This window comes from Eptesicus fuscus, chromosome 11 (genome assembly GCF_027574615.1).
Source record: "Eptesicus fuscus isolate TK198812 chromosome 11, DD_ASM_mEF_20220401, whole genome shotgun sequence".
NCBI lineage: Eukaryota > Metazoa > Chordata > Mammalia > Chiroptera > Vespertilionidae > Eptesicus > Eptesicus fuscus.
In genome coordinates, this window is record NC_072483.1 from 87210551 (window position 1) to 87234522 (window position 23972).

The window sequence follows — 23972 nt, forward strand, 5'->3', positions numbered from 1 at the left end:
CAGCATGGATGGACCTGGAGAGCATTATGCTAAGCGAAATAAGCCGGGCAATGAAAGAAAAATACCACATGATCTCACTCATTTATGGAAAATAAAGAACATTATAACCTGATGAACAAAAAGATAGATACAGAGACAGTAAAACATCGAACAGACTGTCAAATTACAGTAGGAAGGCTGGGGAGTGTTGGGGAGTGGGGGAAAGAGATCAACCGAAGGACTTGTATGCATGCATGTAAGCACAACCAATGGACCAGGACACTGAGGGGGTGGGATGAGGGCATGCGACAGGGGGTAGGGGAGGCTGGGGGAAGGTCAATGGGGGGAAAAAAAAAGGAGATATATGTACTACTACATGTAATACTTGAAACAATAAAATAAATTTTTTAAAAAGGATCTTCTTTAAAAATAATATTTTACTCCTTCAAATATTAACATTCAAAATAAAAATATCATTTGATCCCCCCAAAATAAATAAAATAAAAATGTGATCTTTTGTGATTATTCTTTCACCTAAATGTAATGTTTTCATGATTTGTCCATGTGGTAGCATGTATCAGTATTTCATTCCTTTTTATGGCTGAATAATATTCCATTATATAGATATATTACATTTTATCTATCCATCAGATGATGGACATTTGGGTTTGTTTTCTTTTCATTTTGGGGCTGTTGTAAATAATGCTGCTATGAATATTTGTGTACAAGTTGTTGTGCAGACATGTTTTCATTTCTCTTAGGTCTTACCACCTCGGAGTCAAATTACTGAGTTTATACAGTATCTCTGTGTTTAACCCTTTGGTGTCATACTGTTTACCCAAAAGGCTGTACCATTTTATATTCCTACCAGCAATTTATGTAATGTTTTCACATCCTTGCCAACACATCATTGATTTTAATTTTTATGAAGTTCAATTTATCTTTTTTCTTTTCTTGCTTTGTTGCTTGTGCTTTTGATGTCATAATTTTAAAATTTGCTTGATTCAAAATCATAGAGATTTATGACCTCGTTTTTGTAATAATTTTATAGTTCTAGATCTTAATTTTGGTCTTGGATCCACTCTGAGTTAACTTTTGTATACAGTTTGAGAAATAGGGGTCCAACTCCATTCTTTGGCACGTAGATAATCCAGTTTAACCCTTGTTTATTATCTGTGGGGTCTTTTTTCTTTCATTTTAGGCACCTGCACAGTGTCTACCAGGTCAGTGGCAGTGGAGTGTTCCTCAGGTAAACATTAACATTTTCACTGTGCTTTTGTGAATAGTGCATGAATATTAAAATCAGGAGAACTAGGTTAGAGACCTTTCTCATTTATTTATTAACTGTGATACCTTTGGCAGTTTATTTAATCACTATATTTCTCAGCTTCCTCATTTGTGAAATAGAAGTAATGAGACTACTATCCCTTTATAATTTTTCTCATAAGATTTTTGTAAAGATCAAATGAGACTATGTAAGTGAAAGCATTTTATAAATGAGTGAGTATTGCATAAACATGAAAAATTACTTCTATTTTATTAGCATTATTGGAAATTTTAACATTTTCTAGCCTTCAGATTTTGCTTGTTTGACCTGTGCTCTCAATTAGGTATTCCATCTCCCAACTTCGGTAACAAATAGTGTCCCACCGAAAGATTGTCTCATCTTTTTTGACATTTTCCCACCTCCATGGGAAGTCACAAAGCTGAGGATAGATGTTTATGATAGTTTAAATACCATCAGTTATATTATTACAGCCTTTAGTAGGGATCTTCATATAATTATCTGAGCTTATAGATGAGGTTCTGAAGCACTACGAACTTGTAGTCCTTACTAGTGATACAGTTTTTTAATGACATCTACACCACTAGAATTTATAACCCAGAGTTCCTAATTTGTTGCTGAGATATTTCTAAGCTATCCTTGAAAAAGAACTTCAGGAAAATATGAAACAAATATTTCATCTGTAGGGTAAATCATTTGGTTTAAATGAAATAACTAATCATATTTGAATTGGAACTATGGTTTTGTGTTTCAGTCTCCTGCCTCTTCTGCTCCGTTCCTATACCTTCAACCGTCTGAGGTTTTTTATCAACCAGTGGAAATTGCACAAGATGGAGGATGCGTTCCTCCTCCGCTGTCTCTGATGGAAGCTTCAATTCCAGAAGTACGTAATTTATCTCTACTACCTTATCTTACATTTATTTCTTTTTCTAAAAGTATTTGTTCAAGACCTTCATTGAAGCTGCGTATCTTATCTTTTCCCTTTTTTATATCTAAGAATGCTTCATCTTAGATTTCTTCACTAACTAGTTCAGAATCATTTCTCAAATCAGCTGTTCACTTTACTAGGATCATTCCTAACTCCATCTCCTTTTAAGAGTAAGATACCAAACACTGCTTCTGATTTGTCTATCAATCTATATTGTTACTAACATTCTGTCAATTAAAAGCACATAAAAACTAAGTCAAGAAACAATATTTTAAAAATTCTTCCTTCAAAAATGTAAGTCAGATTTATTTTATAACTATAGATGGTGACTAGCATGTCTTTAAATTATATTTTTGAACCATTACTAATAACCTTACCATATATTTTCCAGGAACTGTATATGCATGTTTTAAATCAGTGTTGTGAAAGATTAGGAAATTAGCACCCACCTCCCAATTTAAATGTTTTGTAGTATTTTTATATTGCTAATACTTATAACATTATAATTTTGTTCTTGAACAGTAAATTCCACAGTTGGATCTTAAGGATTACTAAAAAAATACCTTTACTGGGATTTCTTCGTTATTCGTCTCATCCTCCATGTATCACTTGGTTGATTGCATCTGCAAGTACTCTTTGTTAAAGAAGGCACATGGATGCTATGTTCTTTGAGTTCTTATATTCTTGTTCAACATGTTTTTGTCTATAAATTGGAAAGAAAATAAGACTAGCTATAAGAGAACTGCTGAGCCCTAGCTGGTTTTGTTCAGTGGATAGAGCATCGGCTTATATACTGACGGGTCCCTGGTTCGATTCCCGTCAATGGCACATACCTCCCTTGCAGGCTTGATCCCTGGCCCTGGTCAGGGCACATGTGGGAGGCAACCAATCAATGTGTCTCTCTCAGATCAGTGTTTCTCTCTATCTCTCCCCCTCCTTTCCACTCTCTAAAAATCAATGGGAAAGTGTCCTCGGATGAGGATTAACAAAAACAAAACAACTGCTTGATACTTGTATTAGTTTATACAAAGGCTGATGGAACAAAGTACCACAGATTGGGTGACTTAAACAATAGAATACAAATTATGCATATGTTAGATCACTTTTTGTCTTTCATATCTATCATCTCTCAGGTAATTTTTTATCATGGTACTTGTTTTTATACTTTTTCAAGGTAACTATATTTCTCATTGTGTTTATTCTATTTTTATTATGACTAATCAGGCTTTCATCTCTTTTATGTATTTTATTTTATTTTGTTAGTCCTCACTAGAGGATATTTTTCCCATTGATTTTTAGAATGGAAAGGAAGAGAGGGGGGAAGAGAAAGAGAGAGAGAAACATCAAGACACATTGATTGATTGCCTCCCACATGCATCCCAACCATGTGGTGAATCAAACCTGCAACCCAGCTACTTGCCCTTGACTGGGAATCAAAACTGCAACCCTTCGTTGCGCAAGCCAGCACTCTAATCACTGAGCAACCAGCCAGGGCATCAACTTATCTCTTTTATTTTTAATCTTTTTTATCTCAAGTTCTGCCACTTTGGTTACATCATTGTCTATAAATTTATGTTGGCTTAAAATCTCTCTTTTGAGCTCCTTTTTAGAAATCATGTTATTATCATTTCTTTAAGATTCAAAAGAATTATATTTATCTGAACTTTACCACTTTTTCTAGGGTAATTTCTCACCCTTTCCTTCAACTTTTGTCTTTCCTTAATGTAACTGGAGCAGAGGCAGTAATGCATGCTTAAGGTGCTTGCTTTTCCTTTTCACCTCTATGCTAATTTTTACTTGAGACCAGCTACTTGTCAAAATAGAGGGTGGGAAGATCAGGCTGTTGTCTGAAGCTGCTTTCCACTGTGTTGTAAGTCTCCTGGTTGAGATGTTCTTCCCTTGGTTTTTAGCATTCTGGGAATAATTTTCAGTATTGGGTTGTAGTAATTGTTACCTCCCGTTCTACCTTCAACCTGTTTCACCTTCAGCAGTGTTCCTCAGCTATAAGGCAAGGCAGTAGATTTTAAAAATGATGAAAACATGATTTCTCCTTCAATTCCATATCCCCTGCTATTAAACATGAAATTGGATCTCTGTGCTGCTGCATTGACCTGAAATACCCCTACATTTGAGACTTTTTCAATAGATCTTTTAAAACATTGATTTTTAAGCAAATCTTTATTTTTCCTGAAGTCTGAGGAAGCTTCATAGTCCTCGCTTATACGAGTCCCAAATTGCACAGCATTGTCAGATGTTCTATATTGTTCATGGTTTGGGGATAATGGGTATTTCCTTGTTTAATTGATGATAGCATTTTTTTTTTAATCTATCTTTGGTTCTTTTTTTTTCTCCTTTTTTTTTTTTCTTTTTTTTTTTTTTTTTTTTTTGTCTGGTTTTCAAGGGGAGGGAGAAGTGAGGTAAGAATTCTTTAACACTAGATTTTTAGCCACAATCTACTCTTTGTATTAAACCAGTGGACTCTAATAAGATTTTTCTGGAACTACTACTTATATTAGCTGGTACTATTTCTATGATATTTTCATAAAAATGTTATATGCATGCTTTTATTTTAATGTTGTTTCTGGTAGAAGGTGTAGGCAAAGATATAAGTTAATTAATAAAGTAGGTTGCTAAGTAGAAAACACTTTAGATGGAGCCATTTTGCTTTCTATCAACAGTATACCACTGCTACTAGAAGTCCTACAAATAACTCAAATTTTATAGGTTGTCCCAAAAAAGTGTGAACACACTGAATAATTATAAAGTCAGTGTTTATTAAAATATATTTTATTTTCAAAATTGAGCTATCAGCTGTTAAAGTTTGTATACATTTGGGGGTGACACCCTATATTATAAACCTAACTTCTTCTCTCCAACCCCCTTACACACAATTACATAAGCATCAAACTTGCTTTTCTTGTATTCCACATCTCAATAAATGGTTCCACCATCTGTTGGAGAGGCCAAAAATCTGCTTTTATATGATCTGTTCCCTACCTTTTACTCTAATGTCTCTCTTTCAGCTCTCTCTTAGTGTATATTCTTTCCTCCAGCCATCCCAGGCAACCCACGCAGGTCTTCCAAATGAGATGTGTTCTTGGTTGCCTCGACATCTTTGTGCATACTATTCCCATCTTCTTTCCCTGATTCTTCAAATTCCGGCTTCAACTCCACTAGAAAACTTTACCTCCCCAACTTTCTTAAGCTAAATCAAGTAGCTCTTATCTTTCCTCCCATGGACCCCTAAACCTGTCTTAGAGGTCTTACGGTAATCTGACTACTTGTCTGTCCCAGATCAGTCTGTAAGTTAAAGAAGGGAGATGTGTTTACCATCTGTGTTTCTCCACTGTGTAGCAATGCTGAATAAATATTCTTAAATAATAAATGAAAGGCAATACATTTCTTTTTTTTAATAGCCCTATTCTGATCATGGAGTTCAAGGAACATATCACCAGGTTTATGCTTCAAGTGCCATTGCTATGCCTGCACCTGTGATGCAGCCTGAACCAATTAAAGTAAGAAGTTTGTTTTGACTATTTTTTTCTATTTTTCTTTCTTGCTCATATTTCAAGTTTTCCAACTTTCTCTTCTGAAAGGAACAACTTTGGAGAATTATATCACATTTGTGATCAGAAATACAGAATTAGTGAATTCTTTCATGTGAAGGAACTAGAACCCCAAATTAACTGTAATTTCTATTAGTTTTTAAATAAGTAATAAACCACACATGGTCAAAAATGCTTTATTTACTATGGTAAAATATATATAACTTAACATTTTCTATTTTTAAGTGGAAAACTTAAGTGGTAACCACCACAGTTATCTATTTACAAACTTATTAATAATCCCAAATGGAAAATGTACACATTAAGCAATAATTTCTCATCCCCACTTCCAGCCCCTAGTAACCTCTAACCTACTTTCTGTTTTTATGAATTTGCCTAGATATTTCATATGCTCAGATTTTTATTATCTATGTTAATAGAAAATAAAATTTATGGCGGAAGATCCAAAATGGCAGCAGAGTATGTTACACTCACCTTCTTCCAGGACCAAACTGGAATTACAACTAAATTATAGAACAAGCAACCTGAATAACCAATTAAAGATAAGCTGAACAGAAGTCTTATAACTAAGGATTTACAGAAGAAGCCACATCGAGACTGGTAGGAAGGGCAGAGATGCAAAAAGGGCTGATCCTGCTCCCATGGGTGGAAACAGATTCCAACTGCTCAGCTGCAGAGGTTACCCCTAAGAAGAGTGGGTCTCAACCCCAAGCTGGGCTCCCAGCCAGAACACCAGGTCCAGGAAGAAGCACCCACATAACATCTGGCTGTGAAAATCACTGGGGATTCTGTCTGCCAGGGAGAAACAGGAGTCCTCTAGAGACACAGTGCCCTCAAAAGGACCAATGCACAAAATCTCATTTGCAACCACTTACCCAGGGTTTTGGCAGAGGGAGGGCGGAGCAGACTAGAATCGTGTGAGCAGAGACTGGGGTCTGTGGCGCTGGGAAGACAGCTGAAGGGACAGCCACCGGGACCCCTGTGCTGAGTCCCTCTTCCCACACCATCTTTCTTGGGTGGAGCACTCCCTTATGGCATCGCCCTGAGGGAATACAATAGCCTTGCCCTCTAGGTCCCCTGTAACCCCACCTTGTGGAGCTCATTTACTACTGAGGAGTCAGCTGCCTGGGCTGGGGTACAGAGGTCTGGACAGACTCAGGGGTATCAGTGACTGGTGTGGCTTTGTAGTGAGGGCCATTGCCCCCACTTTCCCATGAACCTAACTGGCGCCAACCCCTAACAGGAGATATGCTAGCCTCTCCCTCCAAACTCCTGGTGGACCCACACTGCCAAGGTCTGGGCAGAATCCAGGACAGGCGGAGTTGTGTGGCTCTGTGAAAGGGGCCACTCCTCCCAGCGTCTCTGAAGCCTGACTGGACCTCCCCCTCACAGAAGATCTAGCCCTAATCTCCCAACTGCCAGAGCCCCTCCCTGCTGAGCTTCAGCTCCTGGCAGAATCTTGAACAGACTTAGTTTTGTGGGTCGTGCACGGGGGCTATTTTTCTTTGTATACCCGACCAATGCAGAGCCCTTCTTGGTTGGCTTGGGCCTTATAACTCTACTGGCCTCACCCTGATTACTCTGTAAGACCCCGACTTACCACCAAGGCCTGTGGGCCCCTGCACGGGACAGCTAGACCTAGTGCACCCTGGGACATTTGCTGAGGGCCTCACACCCAGCACAGGCACTCAGTTTGAACCTGTATAGTCTGGTGAGAACCATTCACCTCCACCTGATGGCTCACTGAGAACCTCACTCATGCAACTCCAGAACCACCAGAGGCTCTGTCAGTGACAATCTTACAGGCAGCCGGCAGATGGAGACAGATCTTGGGTGCCTTGAGACTTTTGCTGGCCTGCCCCCGGGCCTGGTGCTAATAAAAGCCAATCTTGGTGCATAGTTTGGTCCTGACTGTTCACACCCAGGCCCCGCAGAAGTAGCTATAAACTGTGTATAGCTTTCTAGCTCCAAACAGGTTACCTTCCCTGGGCCAGTCAGAGGTCTAACATAGGTCTGCCCCAGAGTTCCTCCCAAAGGCCCCAAAACGAGCACAACCAGTGGCCAGCTTCAGAAAACGACAGAACAGGATCCAGTAAGCTTCACAAGCAGAGCATCGCAGGAAGAAACCCATGCCACTGCAGTCAATACCTGACAGAGGCAAGAACATACATATGATGGAATAAAGATAGTCCATCCGATAAATAGTGTTAGAGACTTGGACGGACACATGCAAAACAATGAAATTAGACCACCTTCTTACACCATACACAAGAATAAACTCTAAATGGATTAAAGGCTTAAATGTAGAACTTGAAACCATAAAAATCCTAAAAGAAAACACAGGCAATAAAATCTCAGATATTTCTGATAGTAATATTTTTTATATATCTCTTTGAGCAAGGGAAAAGAAAAAATAAGCAAATGGGACTACATCAAACTGAAATGTTTTTGCAAAGGAAATCTAAAATGAACAAAGTGGAAAGATAAACCACTGAATGGGAGAACATACAATGATACATCTAATAAGGGGTTAATATCCAAAATTTATAAAGAACTTACACAACTCAACAGCTAAAAGAAGCAAGCAATTCCATGGAAAAAATGGGCAAAGGATCTGAATAGATACTTCTCCAAAGATGACATACAGATGGCTCAGTGTCACTAATCATCAGAGAAATGCAAATTAAAACCACAATGTGCTATCATCTCACATCTGTCAATATGGCTATCAATAAATCAACAAAAAAGTGTTGGTGAACATGTGGGAACCCTCGTGCACTGTTGGTAGGAATGCATACTGGAAAACAGTATGGAGTTTCCTTAAAAAATTAAAAATGAAACTGCCTTAAGACCCAGCGATTTCACTTCTGGGAATATATCCCAAGAAACCGGAAACACTAATTTGAAAGAATATATGCATCCATATGTTCATTACAGCATTATTTACAATAGCCAAGATTTGAAAACATCCCAGCTGTCCATCAGTAGATGAATGGATAAAAAAGCTGTGGTACATTTACACAATGGAACAGTACTCAGCTGTAAAAAATGAAGGAAACCTTACTTTTTGTGAAAGCATAGATGAACCTGGAGAGTATTATGCTAAGTGAAATAAACCTGACAGAGAAAGACAAATACCATATAATTTTGCTCGTATGTGGAATCTAATGAGCAAAATAAACTAACAAGCAAAACAGAAACAGACTCAGATAACAGACTGACAGCTGTTAGAGGAGGAGAGGACTGGGTGAAAAAGGTGAAGGAATATTTTAAAAAGCTCATTGACAGACAATAGAATGGTGATTACCAGAGGGAAAGGTAGAAGAGGGTAAAGGGGAGATAAATGGTGACAGGAGACTCGATTTGGGGTGGTAAACAGACAATACAATATATAGATGATGTATTAAAGAATTGTGCGCATGAACCCTATATAATGTTACTAGTCAGTGTCACCCCAATAAATTCCATAAAAATTGAAAATAAAAAATAAGTCCTGGCCAGGTGGCTGTTGGTTACAAAAAAAAGGTTGCAGGTTTGATTCCCAATCAGGGCACATACCTAGGTTGCGGATTCCATCCCTAACTGGGTACATACGGGAGGCAACTGATTGATGTCTCTCACATCGATGCCCTCTCTTCCTCCCCTCCTCCACCACTCTTAAAAAAATATTCTTGGGTGAGAATTTAAAAATAAATAAATAAATTTTATGGGGAGATGAAAATATTTAATCTCTTCCAGTTTGGGAATTGTGCTCTAAATCAGATCCAGGCCAAAGAGTGATCATCTAGTTAGATGTGTGTATATATTCAATAGATTTCAACTCTCTGCTATATAGCAGGGAATTCTGCTTATTCCCATCTGACCTAGTTTCTTAGTAAACTCTTGCATCATTACTGATTAACAGTATGGTCATTTGAATCCTGTTTGCAGGGTACTTTGGTAAGGAAAGTGGACACACTCTTTACAGTAAAATGAAGGAGATTAGCTATTTCACATTCATATCTATGCTTCTGACCCATCCCAGGTGTTGGAACCCCATACTAAAACAGTCAACTTTAAGGAGCCTCCTCACCCTGTTATCCCCTCACCGTCGTCACTGCATTCCTTCGCTGCTGTTATCACTGTACTGCAAACATGAAATAAAACCCTAATTTTGACATAGTCTCAAAGTCTACAGTGTTACTAAAGTTGTATCAAAATGTAAAACAGACTTTCTTTGATGTTAATATTTTCTATAAGTATACTTCTCTTGAATTAGCCATTTTATATTAGATACGTGCTATTTATTTTCAGTTACACATCTTAAATATATACATATATGTAAATGATTGAAGTTTTTTTGCTTGAATAATTCCAATAGAGGATGAACTGGTAACCTATAGGATAAGAGCAACTTCCAAAGAATGTTAAACATGTTTTTAAAGTGACACTATTTTTGCTTTAATATTTTTTGTCTTTTTATGCTTTTGAAATGAGCTCTCAATTACAAAATATCAAACTGCACTTTAAAAATCCAGCATTGGCACAATATGGAGAAGCCCACAAGAAAGGACAAATAGCAGCAGCAAGAGGTGGGAAGTGACTGAAGCAGTGGTTACAAATAGTCACAGGAAGCTAAACTATCCAGCAGGATGTGCCCTAAAGTTAGCACAGGTTAGACTAGTTACTACCTTGGTCGGTGGCCTCAGTGTATTTGGGTTCAGATTCTACATGGCAATACAATTTCTTCCAGTTAAGAGTTCTTGGCCTGCACCAATCTTGGTGACCAGTCTACTAGTTTTTCAAAATGCTGTCGTAGACCAGATAGAGGTACTGAGAGGCTTTTGGGGCCCTACACTTCAGCAAGTGTATAATTGAGGTTTCCTGGCTGAATACGTAGCTCAGCCAAGATCCAAATGCCATTAATGAGCTTCAGAGATTGGTACATCATGATCCTCCCCTTCCACATTCTGCTTGGCATAGTATAAATGCTGTTTTGCAGCTTGCTGGAGACAGCATTGAAATGCCATTCCTTAATCTGAAACTAAAGTTCATTTTTATTGGCAATAATTACTCCATTTTGCCATCTTCTACAGTAAGCACATAGATTGGGATAAGGCAGCTGAAGTAGGAGACATCGATGTTGTTTTTCACAGCCACCTGCAGGTTTTTTAGAGGTTCTATTTTCATGACTGGGCCCAAGGTGTTGAGAGGGAGAAGTTATGCCTGTTAAACTGGATTGCAAAGTCTATCATGTGCAGCAGAGTATTGTTGGTGACGTTTATTTCATATAGATGTGTCCTGGCTGATGAGTAAACGTTCTGGAAATCTCCAAGCCTTTAACCTTGACTGCAGGCAGCCAGATAGCCTTAAGAGCCACATACCCATCATGTGCCATACCTATCCCTATAGAGAGTTCAAATCGATCGTTCAGACCACTGCTGACCATACCAGTAGTAGGTGAAGGAGCAGAGGTTGCACACATGGATGATGGGATGAAGGACTGTCGCACTGCTGGACTTCCTCCCTTGCCTCCCACCAAGGTCACTGCCAGTAGATCCACTGCTCCCATTTGCATGGAGGACACCTGTGGCACATTGACTGGGGGACCAAGGTCAAGGTTTAAAAGGCCCCTCAGGTCACCTTGAGAAGGGGATAACCCAAAGCTGTTCTTCATGGTGGCGGTAGCGCTGCCAACAGGGCTCCTACCTGCATCAATGTTTCTGTGATGCACTGGCAAGTGTTTGCAATGGAGTCCATGACTTCCTTCCACAGAGCATTGGGAGGGTGTAGTACACAGAGGCCAAAGAACCAATGTGGCAGATTAGCTCATTCAGCAAAGTTGGCTCAATGAGATCTGATTTCTCAGAGGTCAGTGCCTTCTCAGATAAGACTGCTTCTTTCGCTGTGGCAGGGTCCATAGGGAGAAGCCTCCAATAAATATAGTCCTATCTCAGAGGTCATGATTATCAGAACCCTGTGTTGCCAAACTCAAGACCTGCAGTACCAGCTCCTGTGTTTCTGATGGTTTCTTGAGAAACAGCTTAACTCTGGCAGTAAGCAGGATGACACCATTCAGGAAGCTCTCATTTGTATTGTCAGTGCTTTCAGCATATTCTCTCAAAATCCAAATCTTAGCTGCTTGAGCGTCTGGCTCATCCAATGAGTGTAAATGCCCACACAGTGGCCATGATAGTTTCATACTTGTTAGGATATTTGTGGAAGATGTCCCTGATAACAACAATCACCTCTTGGACCCCATAATTTGCTTTGGTCTGGATGAGATCAGGCAATGTGTTTACACGAAGTTTGCAGATTGCTCCACCTTGATGCACACCCTCCAATGGCCTGCACGACTTTGCACAAAGAACCAAGTCAGCATCCACCTCTGACATATTCCTCCAGTTCTGCCAGAATCTGAGCAGTATTGGCTTGGGACGCCAAATGAACCGTGATGTCCAATTTCTCTAGTTTAAAATAGATGGGACCATTATATTTCACAAAGACCGATTCCCTGCTTCAAGATTTCAGGTCTTCGAGCACGCGCGCCTGCGGGGAGGATGGAGCCGGAGAGGAAGGGGCGGCTGACGGCCTGGCCGGCGTTCACTGGCAGGAAGGAGATAAAGGCTCCGGATTGCGCTGAGCGCCGGCTCCGACTGCACTGAACCCCGTTCCGGGCGAAACCCTGGGAAGCCAGGCGCAGGCTGGGGGAATGAATCTGGGCTGTGGGGCGCAGGCACAGAGGAGCGGCGGAAGGCAGAGCTCCAGAGGCGCGCGCAGGAAGGGGCGCAAAGGACGGACTGTTGCCTGCGCCACTGAACTGCCCTAGCGGGAAGGAGACAAGGGCTCCGGACCGTGCTGAACCCCAGCTCCGACTGCACTGAACCCCAGTTCCGGGCGAAACCCTGGGAAGCCAGGCACATGCTGGGGGAATGAATTTGGCCTGTGGGGCAGAGGCACAGAGGAGCGGCGGCTCCAGAGGCGCACACGGGAGGGCGCGCAGAGGAGGGACTGTTGCCTGCGCCACTGAATGGCCCTGCTGGGAAGGAGACAAAGGCGCCAGACTGCGCTGAGACCCAGTTCCAACTACATTGAAACCCAGTTCCAGGCAGCGGGCGAAACTCCAGGGCGCGTTTCTCTCAGAGGTGTTTGCAAGGAATACAGAGGGACACAGACACAGGAGCCTCATGTCTCCTGCACAGCAACTCTTCCTATATAGACAAAGAGGGTCCTCATGGACAATTGGCCTGGAGGACAATTCCTCCTAGTGACACCAACAACAATCAAGACTTAACTGTAGATACTCACTCAGTTTCGCAACTGCGCCGCCCCCGCAGGCCGCCCGGCCCGGGGCACTGGGGACGCCGCGGCGGCAGCGGCGCCCGGAGCCCGGCGGCCGCCCAGCGCCCATCCCCGCCGCGAGGCCCCCGCGCGCCTGGTTCCGCGGGCCGCGCGCCCCGCACACCGGACGGAGGCCTGGGCGCCCTCTCCGTGCACCTCCCGGCGCCACTAGACCTCAGTAGAGTTGACTGAATTCAAGGGATTAAGAAGAACAAATTGGGGAATTCGAAAAAGATGACGGCGGAGGTGAAGGCTGATGTGTTGCCTCACATGGCAGTTTCGGAAATACAACTGGAACATGGACTAGTGAGGGTGGCGACTGCTGCTCGCGTCTCCCCAGACCGGGCGGCTGCTCCTCTCAGTCAGCACCGCAGCCGGGGCCATGGGCTCGTGGGCGCCGCAGCAGCTGCTGTGGCGGCGGCCGCGGACTCGGCGCAGCGGCTCTCTGTGAAGGAAGAGACCATCTTTCTGCAGGAGGGGCGCATCCGCGCCACCGACCTGGCCGAACTGCGCAGTGAGATCCTCGAGGCCCCGGAGGCCGCCAACACCGATTTGGAGGATTCTTAGGAGTTCTCATCTTACATTCAAGCCCTTTAAGCCATTTTGACAGAGGAGAATCAAGAAGGCGGCTAAGTTAAACAAAGGAACTGCGAACTCCACCGCGCACAGCAATTTCAGGGGCACGAATGGAGGACAGAGCCTCTGCCATCCAGAACTACAGGAGAGATGGCTGAATGGTAGATTTATAGCTAAGAGGGAAGAGGAAACCAGCGAAATGGGAGGGGATGAGGTGTGGAGGCGCGTGGGTCTGGTTGGTGGCGGGGGAAAGGGGCTTTTGTTCAAAACCTAGGGGAGATTAGCTCTCCATCACACTGAAATCCAGCTTCTGGGGACCCATGGGAGACCCAGATGCCTGCGGGGAGAGGCGGGACTCTTGCGGAGGTGCCAAGCGCCCCTGGGTCTGGGGGAGGCCGCGCTCCCCTGGGTCCGAGTGAGGCCAGGGGTCCATAGATCCAGGTGAGGCCTCGCGCATCTAGGCCCGGGTGAGCCCAAGTGGCCCTGGGTCTGGGAGAGGCCAAACATCCCTGGGTCCAGGTGAGACCATGTGTCCCTGGATCGGGTGAGGCCTCGTGAACCTAGGCCCGGGTGAGCCCAAGTGGCCCTGGGTCTGGGAGAGGCCAAGCGTCCCTGGGTCCGGGTGAGACCATGTGTCCCTGGATCCGGGTGAGGCCTCGTGCACCTAGGCCCGGGTGAGCCCAAGTGGCCCTGGGTCTGGGAGAGGCCAAGCGTCCCTGGGTCCAGGTGAGACCATGTGTCCCTGGATCCGGGTGAGGCCTCGTGCACCTAGGCCCGGGTGAGCCCAAGTGGCCCTGGGTCTGGGAGAGGCCAAGCGTCCCTGGGTCCGGGTGAGACCATGCGTCCCTGGATCCGGATGAGGCCTCGTGCACCTAGGCCCGGGTGAGCCCAAGTGGCCCTGGGTCTGGGAGAGGCCAAGCGTCCCTGGGTCCGGGTGAGACCATGTGTCCCTGGATCCGGGTGAGGCCTCGTGCACCTAGGCCCGGGTGAGCCCAAGTGGCCCTGGGTCTGGGAGAGGCCAAGCGTCCCTGGGTCCGGGTGAGACCATGCGTCCCTGGATCCGGATGAGGCCTCGTGCACCTAGGCCCGGGTGAGCCCAAGTGGCCCTGGGTCTGGGAGAGGCCAAGTGTCCCTGGGTCCGGATGAGACCATGCGTCCCTGGATCCGGGTGAGGCCTCGTGCACCTAGGCCCGGGTGAGCCCAAGTGGCCCTGGGTCTAGGAAAGGCCAAGCGTCCCTGTGTCCGGGTGAGACCATGTGTCCCTGGATCCGGGTGAGGCCTCGTGCACCTAGGCCCGGGTGAGCCCAAGTGGCCCTGGGTCTGGGAGAGGCCAAGCGTCCCTGGGTCCGGGTGAGACCATGTGTCCCTGGATCCGGGTGAGGCCTCGTGCACCTAGGCCCGGGTGAGCCCAAGTGGCCCTGGGTCTGGGAGAGGCCAAGCGTCCCTGGGTCCGGGTGAGACCATGTGTCCCTGGATCCTGATGAGGCCTCGTGCACCTAGGCCCGGGTGAGCCCAAGTGGCCCTGGGTCTGGGAGAGGCCAAGCGTCCCTGGGTCCGGGTGCGACCATGTGTCCCTGGATCCGGATGAGGCCTCGTGCACCTAGGTCCAGGTGAGCCCAAGTGGCCCTGGGTCTGGGAGAGGCCAAGCGTCCCTGGGTCCGGGTGCGACCATGTGTCCCTGGATCCAGATGAGGCCTCGTGCACCTAGGTCCGGGTGAGCCCAAGTGGCCCTGGGTCTGGGAGAGGCCAAGCGTCCCTGGGTCCGGGTGCGACCATGTGTCCCTGGATCCAGATGAGGCCTCGTGCACCTAGGTCCGGGTGAGCCCAAGTGGCCCTGGGTCTGGGAGAGGCCAAGCGTCCCTGTGTCCGGGTGAGACCATGTGTCCCTGGATCCGGGTGAGGCCTCGTGCACCTAGGCCCGGGTGAGCCCAAGTGGCCCTGGGTCTGGGAGAAGCCAAGCGTCCCTGGGTCCGGGTGCGACCATGTGTCCCTGGATCCAGATGAGGCCTCGTGCACCTAGGTCCGGGTGAGCCCAAGTGGCCCTGGGTCTGGGAGAGGCCAAGCGTCCCTGGGTCCGGGTGCGACCATGTGTCCCTGGATCCAGATGAGGCCTCGTGCACCTAGGTCCGGGTGAGCCCAAGTGGCCCTGGGTCTGGGAGAGGCCAAGCGTCCCTGGGTCCGGGTGAGACCATGTGTCCCTGGATCCGGATGAGGCCTCGTGCACCTAGGCCCGGGTGAGCCCAAGTGGCCCTGGGTCTGGGAGAGGCCAAGCGTCCCTGTGTCCGGGTGAGACCATGTGTCCCTGGATCCGGGTGAGGCCTCGTGCACCTAGGCCTGGGTGAGCCCAAGTGGCCCTGGGTCTGGGAGAGGCCAAGCGTCCCTGGGTCCGGGTGCGACCATGTGTCCCTGGATCCAGATGAGGCCTCGTGCACCTAGGTCCGGGTGAGCCCAAGTGGCCCTGGGTCTGGGAGAGGCCAAGCGTCCCTGGGTCCGGGTGCGACCATGTGTCCCTGGATCCAGATGAGGCCTCGTGCACCTAGGCCCGGGTGAGCCCAAGTGGCCCTGGGTCTGGGAGAGGCCAAGCGTCCCTGGGTCCGGGTGCGACCATGTGTCCCTGGATCCGGATGAGGCCTCGTGCACCTAGGTCCAGGTGAGCCCAAGTGGCCCTGGGTCTGGGAGAGGCCAAGCGTCCCTGGGTCCGGGTGCGACCATGTGTCCCTGGATCCAGATGAGGCCTCGTGCACCTAGGTCCGGGTGAGCCCAAGTGGCCCTGGGTCTGGGAGAGGCCAAGCGTCCCTGGGTCCGGGTGCGACCATGTGTCCCTGGATCCAGATGAGGCCTCGTGCACCTAGGTCCGGGTGAGCCCAAGTGGCCCTGGGTCTGGGAGAGGCCAAGCGACCCTGTGTCCGCGTGAGACCATGTGTCCCTGGATCCGGGTGAGGCCTCGTGCACCTAGGCCCGGGTGAGCCCAGGTGGCCCTGGGTCTGGGAGAAGCCAAGCGTCCCTGGGTCCGGGTGCGACCATGTGTCCCTGGATCCAGATGAGGCCTCGTGCACCTAGGTCCGGGTGAGCCCAAGTGGCCCTGGGTCTGGGAGAGGCCAAGCGTCCCTGGGTCCGGGTGCGACCATGTGTCCCTGGATCCAGATGAGGCCTCGTGCACCTAGGTCCGGGTGAGCCCAAGTGGCCCTGGGTCTGGGAGAGGCCAAGCGTCCCTGGGTCCGGGTGAGACCATGTGTTCCTGGATCCAGATGAGGCCTCGTGCACCTAGGCCCGGGTGAGCCCAAGTGGCCCTGGGTCTGGGAGAGGCCAAGCGTCCCTGGGTCCGGGTGCGACCATGTGTCCCTGGATCCGGATGAGGCCTCGTGCACCTAGGCCCGGGTGAGCCCAAGTGGCCCTGGGTCTGGGAGAGGCCAAGCGTCCCTGTGTCCGGGTGAGACCATGTGTCCCTGGATCCGGGTGAGGCCTCGTGCACCTAGGCCTGGGTGAGCCCAAGTGGCCCTGGGTCTGGGAGAGGCCAAGCGTCCCTGGGTCCGGGTGCGACCATGTGTCCCTGGATCCAGATGAGGCCTCGTGCACCTAGGTCCGGGTGAGCCCAAGTGGCCCTGGGTCTGGGAGAGGCCAAGCGTCCCTGGGTCCGGGTGCGACCATGTGTCCCTGGATCCAGATGAGGCCTCGTGCACCTAGGCCCGGGTGAGCTCAAGTGGCCCTGGGTCTGGGAGAGGCCAAGTGCCCCTGGGTCCGGGTGAAGCCAGAGCCTGGGTCCGGGTGAGGCCGTGTGCCCCTGGATCCATCCGGGTGAGGCTGGGTCCCAGGCCCGGGTGAGACCACGCGCCCCTTGGGTATGGGTGAGGCCACGTGCCCCTTAGTCCGGGTGACGCCGTGCCCCTGGGTTCGGCCGAGACCAAACCAGAGGGAGTCGGACCTCCGTTACCGCCATTTGTCCACCATCCAGAGCTGGGGGGTCAGTGCTGACATGTACACATAAGGAACTACTGGACATTGAAATTGAGTCTCAAAAGAACTGTTGGTCCAGGGGGAAGCTCGCTACAGACTGATTCATTTGCCTGTCAGCATAACTATTATTGCTCGTCTCACATTCAGTGCTTATTAGTATATATCTAGTGACATATGATCTCGCTCATCTAGGGGAAATGATGAACAACATAGACTGAGGAACAAGAACAGAACCAGAAGCAAGGAGGCATCGATCGGACTATCGGGCCTCAGAGGGAGGATAGGGGAGGGTAGGGGGAGGGTGGGGGGAGGGGGAGAGTTCAACCAAAGGACCTGTATGCATGCATATAAGCCTATCCAACGGTTAAGTTCAACAGGGGATTGGGGCATGCGTGGGGAGAGGGGTGGGATGGGAATGGGGGGATGAGGACAAATATGTGACACCTTAATCAATAAAGAAATTTAAAAAAAAAAAAAAAAAGATTTCAGGTCTTTTCTGGGCAATTAGGTTGATGGTCCTCAGGGCAAGTACTGCACCTCTGGTTCCCCAGACAGCAAAGTGGCAAGTGGAGGGGCCAACCTCTTCAGCAGCATATTGTGCAGCATATCGTAGTAGTGAGAGCCCTTGGGTAACAACTCTGCACATCTCATTAGGACTTTTACTGCTGAAAGCACTGCTGAGCCTCCCCGTCATCTTCAGAGTTGTAATTGGATAGGCAGCCCAGAATGAAAATCTGGGCCCTCAGGCAATGGAATTATTCAAATATATAGAAATGTGGAAGTAAATACTAGAAGAAACAACTCAAGTGAATGTGGCCACTTGTGAAGAAATGAAGTGGGATAGGAGTGGGAGTGAGGGAGAGGAGAATGTTGGAGCCCTGTTTTATTTACCCATTAACCACTATTTGACTTTTAAAACTATATAGTACTTTAATAAAAACAAAAATTAGCTTCAAAAGTGCAAAGAACACTAGGTTGAGTCATTGCCAATCAATATGTATCAAAAAAAGGAACAACATTGGGGGGAGGGGGAAGAATGACAATATAAGAAAGTCAGTTTCAAAGTAAAAAACATTAAGCAAGATACAGAAGGCCTGCTTATTGTGACAAAAGAGTAAATCTATAATGAATAAACAAGTCTAATGTAACATCAAAAAATATAAAGTTAAAAGCTGTTAGAAATACCAGGAGAAAAAAGCAACTGGGAGACTTTAATATCATAACTTTATGATTTGAATAAGTAAGACCTAAAAATATATATGAATAATACATATTGAATTTTGTACCTTGCAAAGAGAAAACTATTTCTTTTCTAGCATCCATAGATCATTTCCAAAAGTTTGTCATATTTTAGTCACAAATCTCTATAAATTCAGTAAATTATACTATGTTCTCTATGAGTGTTACAAAAAGAACATTGTGCAAGGCAGAAGTATTGAAAGACTAACTCCCTGACAGTCAAGGTTGCCTAGTGAAGTGGCAGTAAGTGGGTTGATATAGCCTAGATCAGCTGTCACCAACCTTTCAGACCTCATGGACCAGACCACCATGGTCCGCGGACCACCGGTTGGCAATCGCTGGCCTAGATGATAGTACCATGCTGTCCCCAATATGGTAACCACAAACCACATGAGGCTAGCTAATTTTAATTTTAGAGTACCAGTAATTAAAATCAAGTGAAATTTAAAATTCAGTTCCCCAAATACAACTAGCCACATTTCAAGTGCTAAATAGTTCCATGAGGCTAGTAGCTACCATATTTGATAGTATAGATCTAGAACCTTTTCTATCAATTTGGGAAGTTCTATCAGACAGTACTGCTCTAGAGATCCTGGAATAAATATGGAAAATTTTGAACCTATTCAGAATCTCACATAGGTATGCAACAGCTTGATTCCCTAAATTAGAAGCTGGCCTATGCCCAAAATACCAAAAAACTAGTATCAACGAGGTTGTTTCTTTGACTCAAACTAATCTTAACACACACACACACACACAAATATCTCAGGATGATACAGATATATGGGATTACTCTTTATAATAGAGCATAGATATCTATATGCCTGTCCTACCAGTGCCAACTTTTAAAGGGTACATTTTGGGTTTGGGGCAACTTTATAAATGGCCTTCTGCCAAACTCTCTTCCCTTCTTAAAATCATTTTTTTTTAAAACCACTTGATGTCTTCAAAAATAGAAGGAATGTTATAACTCAACTTGTTTCTATGTTGACCTGTTCCTTATTTTATACTAGAGGACCGGTGCATGAAATTTATGCATGGGTAGGGTGACTAGGCTTGGCTGGTGATCAGGGCCGATCTGTGGAGCAACTGGCAGAGCAATCGGGCCTCCCGCTCCCCCCCCCCACACCACCCCCCGCCCCACACTGGCACCCGCCTTTGCTGGCTTGGGACCTGCGGGCTGGGGGCAGCTCCTGGGTTGAGCGTCTTGCCCCCTGATGGTCAGTGCGCATCATAGCGGCCAGTTCCGCTGTTTGGTCAACTTGCATATTAGGCTTTTATTATATAGGATACTAAACATTTATACTGTAACACTAGAAAAGAGATAGTCTAAAATAGATTGTAAGTAGACATGCCTAGACTCTGGATGTCACAAGAAAGATTTAAGTTATAAATTAAGATTGACTTTGGAAGCCAATAAAAACCCCTTGGAGATGGCCTGGCACCTTGCTTATTCACATGGTTTGTGGAAGTCTTTTCCTAGGAGATGGCAAAGAAAGAACCTCAAGACATTTTGGGAACCCCCAGGACTTGAGAAATTCACCCAAATCTATAGGTATTTCAGGCAAATGTTGATGATAACTATGTGTTTTGGCTCCTTTGCCCTGAGGGGCTAATTAAGGTTCAGTCTGGAGATTCCTTATGAGATTCCAGCAAAGTAGATTTGAGAGAGCCTTTATGATCCATTGCTATTCTTGTTTTAACCAAATAAGTCTAAATGGAAACTTGACTTAATGAAGTAAATAGTCTTGATTTGGCTATCTTTGATAAAAATTAGGGTGATATTTTGGGGGTGGGGGGAGAATTATGTTTCAATGGAATCTAGCCCTGACTGTGAATAAATAAAAATAGAATCTATAATACGCAGTTGTGGATATTAGCCAAATTTTTATTTTTCACCTACAAACTGAATTGGATCCTGATTTTTTTTTTCTAGTATTCTTCCAAACTGATGTTTCATTTTCCCCTATCCTTTGACTTGGAATTATTGAGAACTAAAATTTTTTTTCTGAGCTTTGCACTTGCAAATTATAGCCAAAGGACCTGAGACAGCTCAAAGTTAAACAATCTTAATGACTGATGTTTTATAAACCATGCAGAATTTATATCACCAGATATCCAAACTGCAGATAAGGAAGACCAGATTGTCACTGCTTACTTTCATTCCAGCAAAAGAAACTAACCTTCCATCTAAAACCTTCTGGACTGACAAGTCTTACAGAATCAAACCCTTTTATAATTGCTGTGATCATTAACCTTTGTTTTCCTTTTGTTTCATAGGCATACCTCTTACTCAATACCTGACTGCTTGTTTACACAATATAGGTCTCACTTTGGGAGATCATCTGCATCTTGGCCTCCTGAAGTGAGACTTAACAATTTAACTGAACTGACTTATTTTTAGAACTGCATTAATTGAGTCAATGAAATATGAAGCAATCTGCCAACTTCACTTCTGGAATGATACAATTCCATAATAAGATGATGAATGATGTTTCAGGGATTCTGGACTACCCCCTGTTTTGGAAGAATCAGCTAACAGCCTCTCTGTTCAGTCTCAAATCCCATTCCCTTGTTTTCCTTAGATCAGAGAGATCTCCATACCCTATGTAGGCCAGGACCACAGCTCTTGTCAGCAGGAAGCAGTTACTGAAGGCAGATCATAATTTATCATCACGCCTAAAAGATTTTAGAGTTGGAAGTCTGAGTGGGAAATGAGACAGGCTAGTAAGACATGACAAGTAGAATTGGGAAACAGACAGTTCGTTAAATGGCCAGTTTACAGGCATCTAGTGAGTCACAAAATCCTATCTTCCCTAACCAAGGACACTTAAGAGTGAATGGTTTAGACTCCTCCCCAACCAGAGAGTAAATAGCTTAAATCACCCCACATAGGGAGACAGATAGCAGAAATCAAATTAGTGCCATGTGCCAACCGCACCCAAGCATAGATGTGAAATTAAGGGAATAAATCTCATTTTGGCACATCTGCATAAAACTGATGAATATTCTATTGAGATTCTCCCCTAAACTCTCAGCCTTTAAAAACTCTCAAAACGCTCCACCTCCCATAGGTCCAGATTCTCTTGATGATCCTGATGCTTTGGAAATTATGTTAATCTCTTGGTACATGAGTGGCTATCCTAGGTTACAATGTGAGTTTCAAACAAAATAAAAAAGAAGGTGCTCACATTTAAAAAAAAAAAACAACAGCCCTGGCGAGTTTAGCTCAGTGGATAGAGCATCAGCCTATGGACTGAATGGTCCCAGATTCGATTCCAGTCAAGGGCAAGTGCCTGGGTTGCGGGCTTGATCCCCAATAGGGGGCGTGCAGGAGGCAGCCAATCGATAATTCTCATCATTGATGTTTCTCTCTCTCCCTCTCCCTCTCTGAAATCAATAAAAATATATTTTAAAAAAAACAATTCTCAAACAAAGGTCCCAGGGCGTGCTCTCCCTGCAGGGAGCACACCTGCGCCTTTCCCTTCCCCTTCTTCCCCAACAGGCATGTATCTCCTAAATTCTAAGGGACCCACAAAGTTCACAACCAAGGGAGCGATGGACAGCGGCAGCTTGTTCCAGACCTAAGTCCCTGAACCTGTCTCCAAGGACCCCTTTGCTCTGACTTAGTGAGCAAAGGGGTCCTTGGAGACAGGGCGCTCTCCTGTGGCTTCTTCTATCCTAAGCCCTTGTTTCAGTCCCCAGCTTTAATGGATGGATGGATGGATGGATGGATGGATGGATGGATGGATGGATGGATGGATGGATAAGATAGATAGATAGATAGATAGATAGATAGATAGATAGATAGATAGACAGAGATAAGCTCTCAGCAGTGAGCAAGCCTCCCCTGAGTTCTGGCCCCTCCTAATATCTAGCCTCTCACTTCATGACACACTAACAGAATTAATGTCACATGTTCTGCAAGTATTCAATAAATGTTCATTGATGTCCTCCTGCACTCGCCTACTCTTAATTTATACTTATCGCTTCCCCATGCATTCTTTCTGATCTATATTTTCTTTCTCTTAACAGACAGTGTGGAGCATTCATTATTAAGACAAATGGGCAGCTCTAGTCCAGCTCAACTGATTTCTTGTCCAGTGATCCTTGTGTGGCCAAGACCCAGCTTCAACCAACCGGCTAGAAGCTGCCCATTGTGAAACGTAGGGTTAGTTAATCCTCGCCATACTTATTTATTCCACTATAAACTGTCTAAATTTGATGAAATTTGCTTTTTCAGCTGTTCTACAAAATTATTTAGGTAGATGTGGCATGTTGGTTTTTTTAATGTGTTAATCTGATGTTGTGACATTTTCTACATATTTTATCCATTCCATAAATAATAACCACAATGAGAATAGTGAGATGTCTTTCATTTTCTCTGCTTTGTGTTATTCTCAACCTTTTACAAGTTATGTTGCATATTAATATCTATTTTAATATTTGGGATAAGAGTCATATCTAATTGTAATAGAATTTTAATACTTTAATGCTTTTTAGCATATATTTAATCTTAATGATTTAGTTCTACTGCTTTGCTATTTTGTCATTTAATACGCTTTTGTCTAATATTTTTTGTTACTGCTACTCTATAATTTTTTTCTGCCATGGTTTTCAAAATTTGCATAGTATTTATACTTTTTGATAACATTTTTCAAATATTAGAAATACCATCAACATGATCAGTATTCTTGCCTTTTCATGTGATTATTATGACTATATTAAAATTCTTCTCTAACATTTGAGATAATGCTGCAGCCTTCCTATAACAGAAGCCATTTGGTCTCAAATTTTATATAATATGGATCACCTAATAGAATTGTTTTGATAAAAGAAGGACTCACCTCTGACATAACATTGGCTAATATCCCACTGTATTTTATTGTTCTTAGAATGCCTTAATACTTTCACCTTTTCTTCTTATATGTTACCAATATATTCAATTATATATGTTTTTTTTAATGTTATTCTTAAAGGACAATTGTTTTTGTAAAGAGCAAAACTATTCTTACATCAAAGGAAAATTTTAAATTCTGATTCTAAAACCAAGTCTTATAAAATTGGGAAATAGGGAGGAAAGCCATTGTTCAAAAGTTACAGAGCAAATCACAGTGTTACCACT

At 44.9% G+C, this 23972-nt stretch overlaps 1 protein-coding gene and 1 pseudogene across 5 annotated transcripts in view; one reads left to right on the top strand and one right to left on the bottom strand.

The window, feature by feature from the left end:
* Positions 1-23972, top strand: part of BOLL (boule homolog, RNA binding protein) — a 54986-nt gene that overhangs the window by 18626 nt on the left and 12388 nt on the right. For 2 of the 5 annotated variants that reach the window (XR_008557396.1, XR_003619508.2), the window contains exons 8-11: positions 1181-1228; positions 2019-2147; positions 5609-5707; positions 22883-23018. Coding sequence is in view for 3 of the 5 variants with exons in the window: in XM_054722780.1 (XP_054578755.1) it covers positions 1181-1228; positions 2019-2147; positions 5609-5707; positions 9783-9896 (390 nt within the window). In the remaining 2 variants the exon portion in view is untranslated. Of the gene's footprint in view, positions 1-1180; positions 1229-2018; positions 2148-5608; positions 5708-9782; positions 9899-22882; positions 23208-23972 lie in introns of those variants that run through there. The other 3 variants (XM_054722780.1, XM_028153167.2, XM_008146489.2) reach the window with 2 other exon arrangements.
* On the bottom strand, positions 10532-19158 carry LOC103290584 (AP-1 complex subunit beta-1-like; annotated as a pseudogene).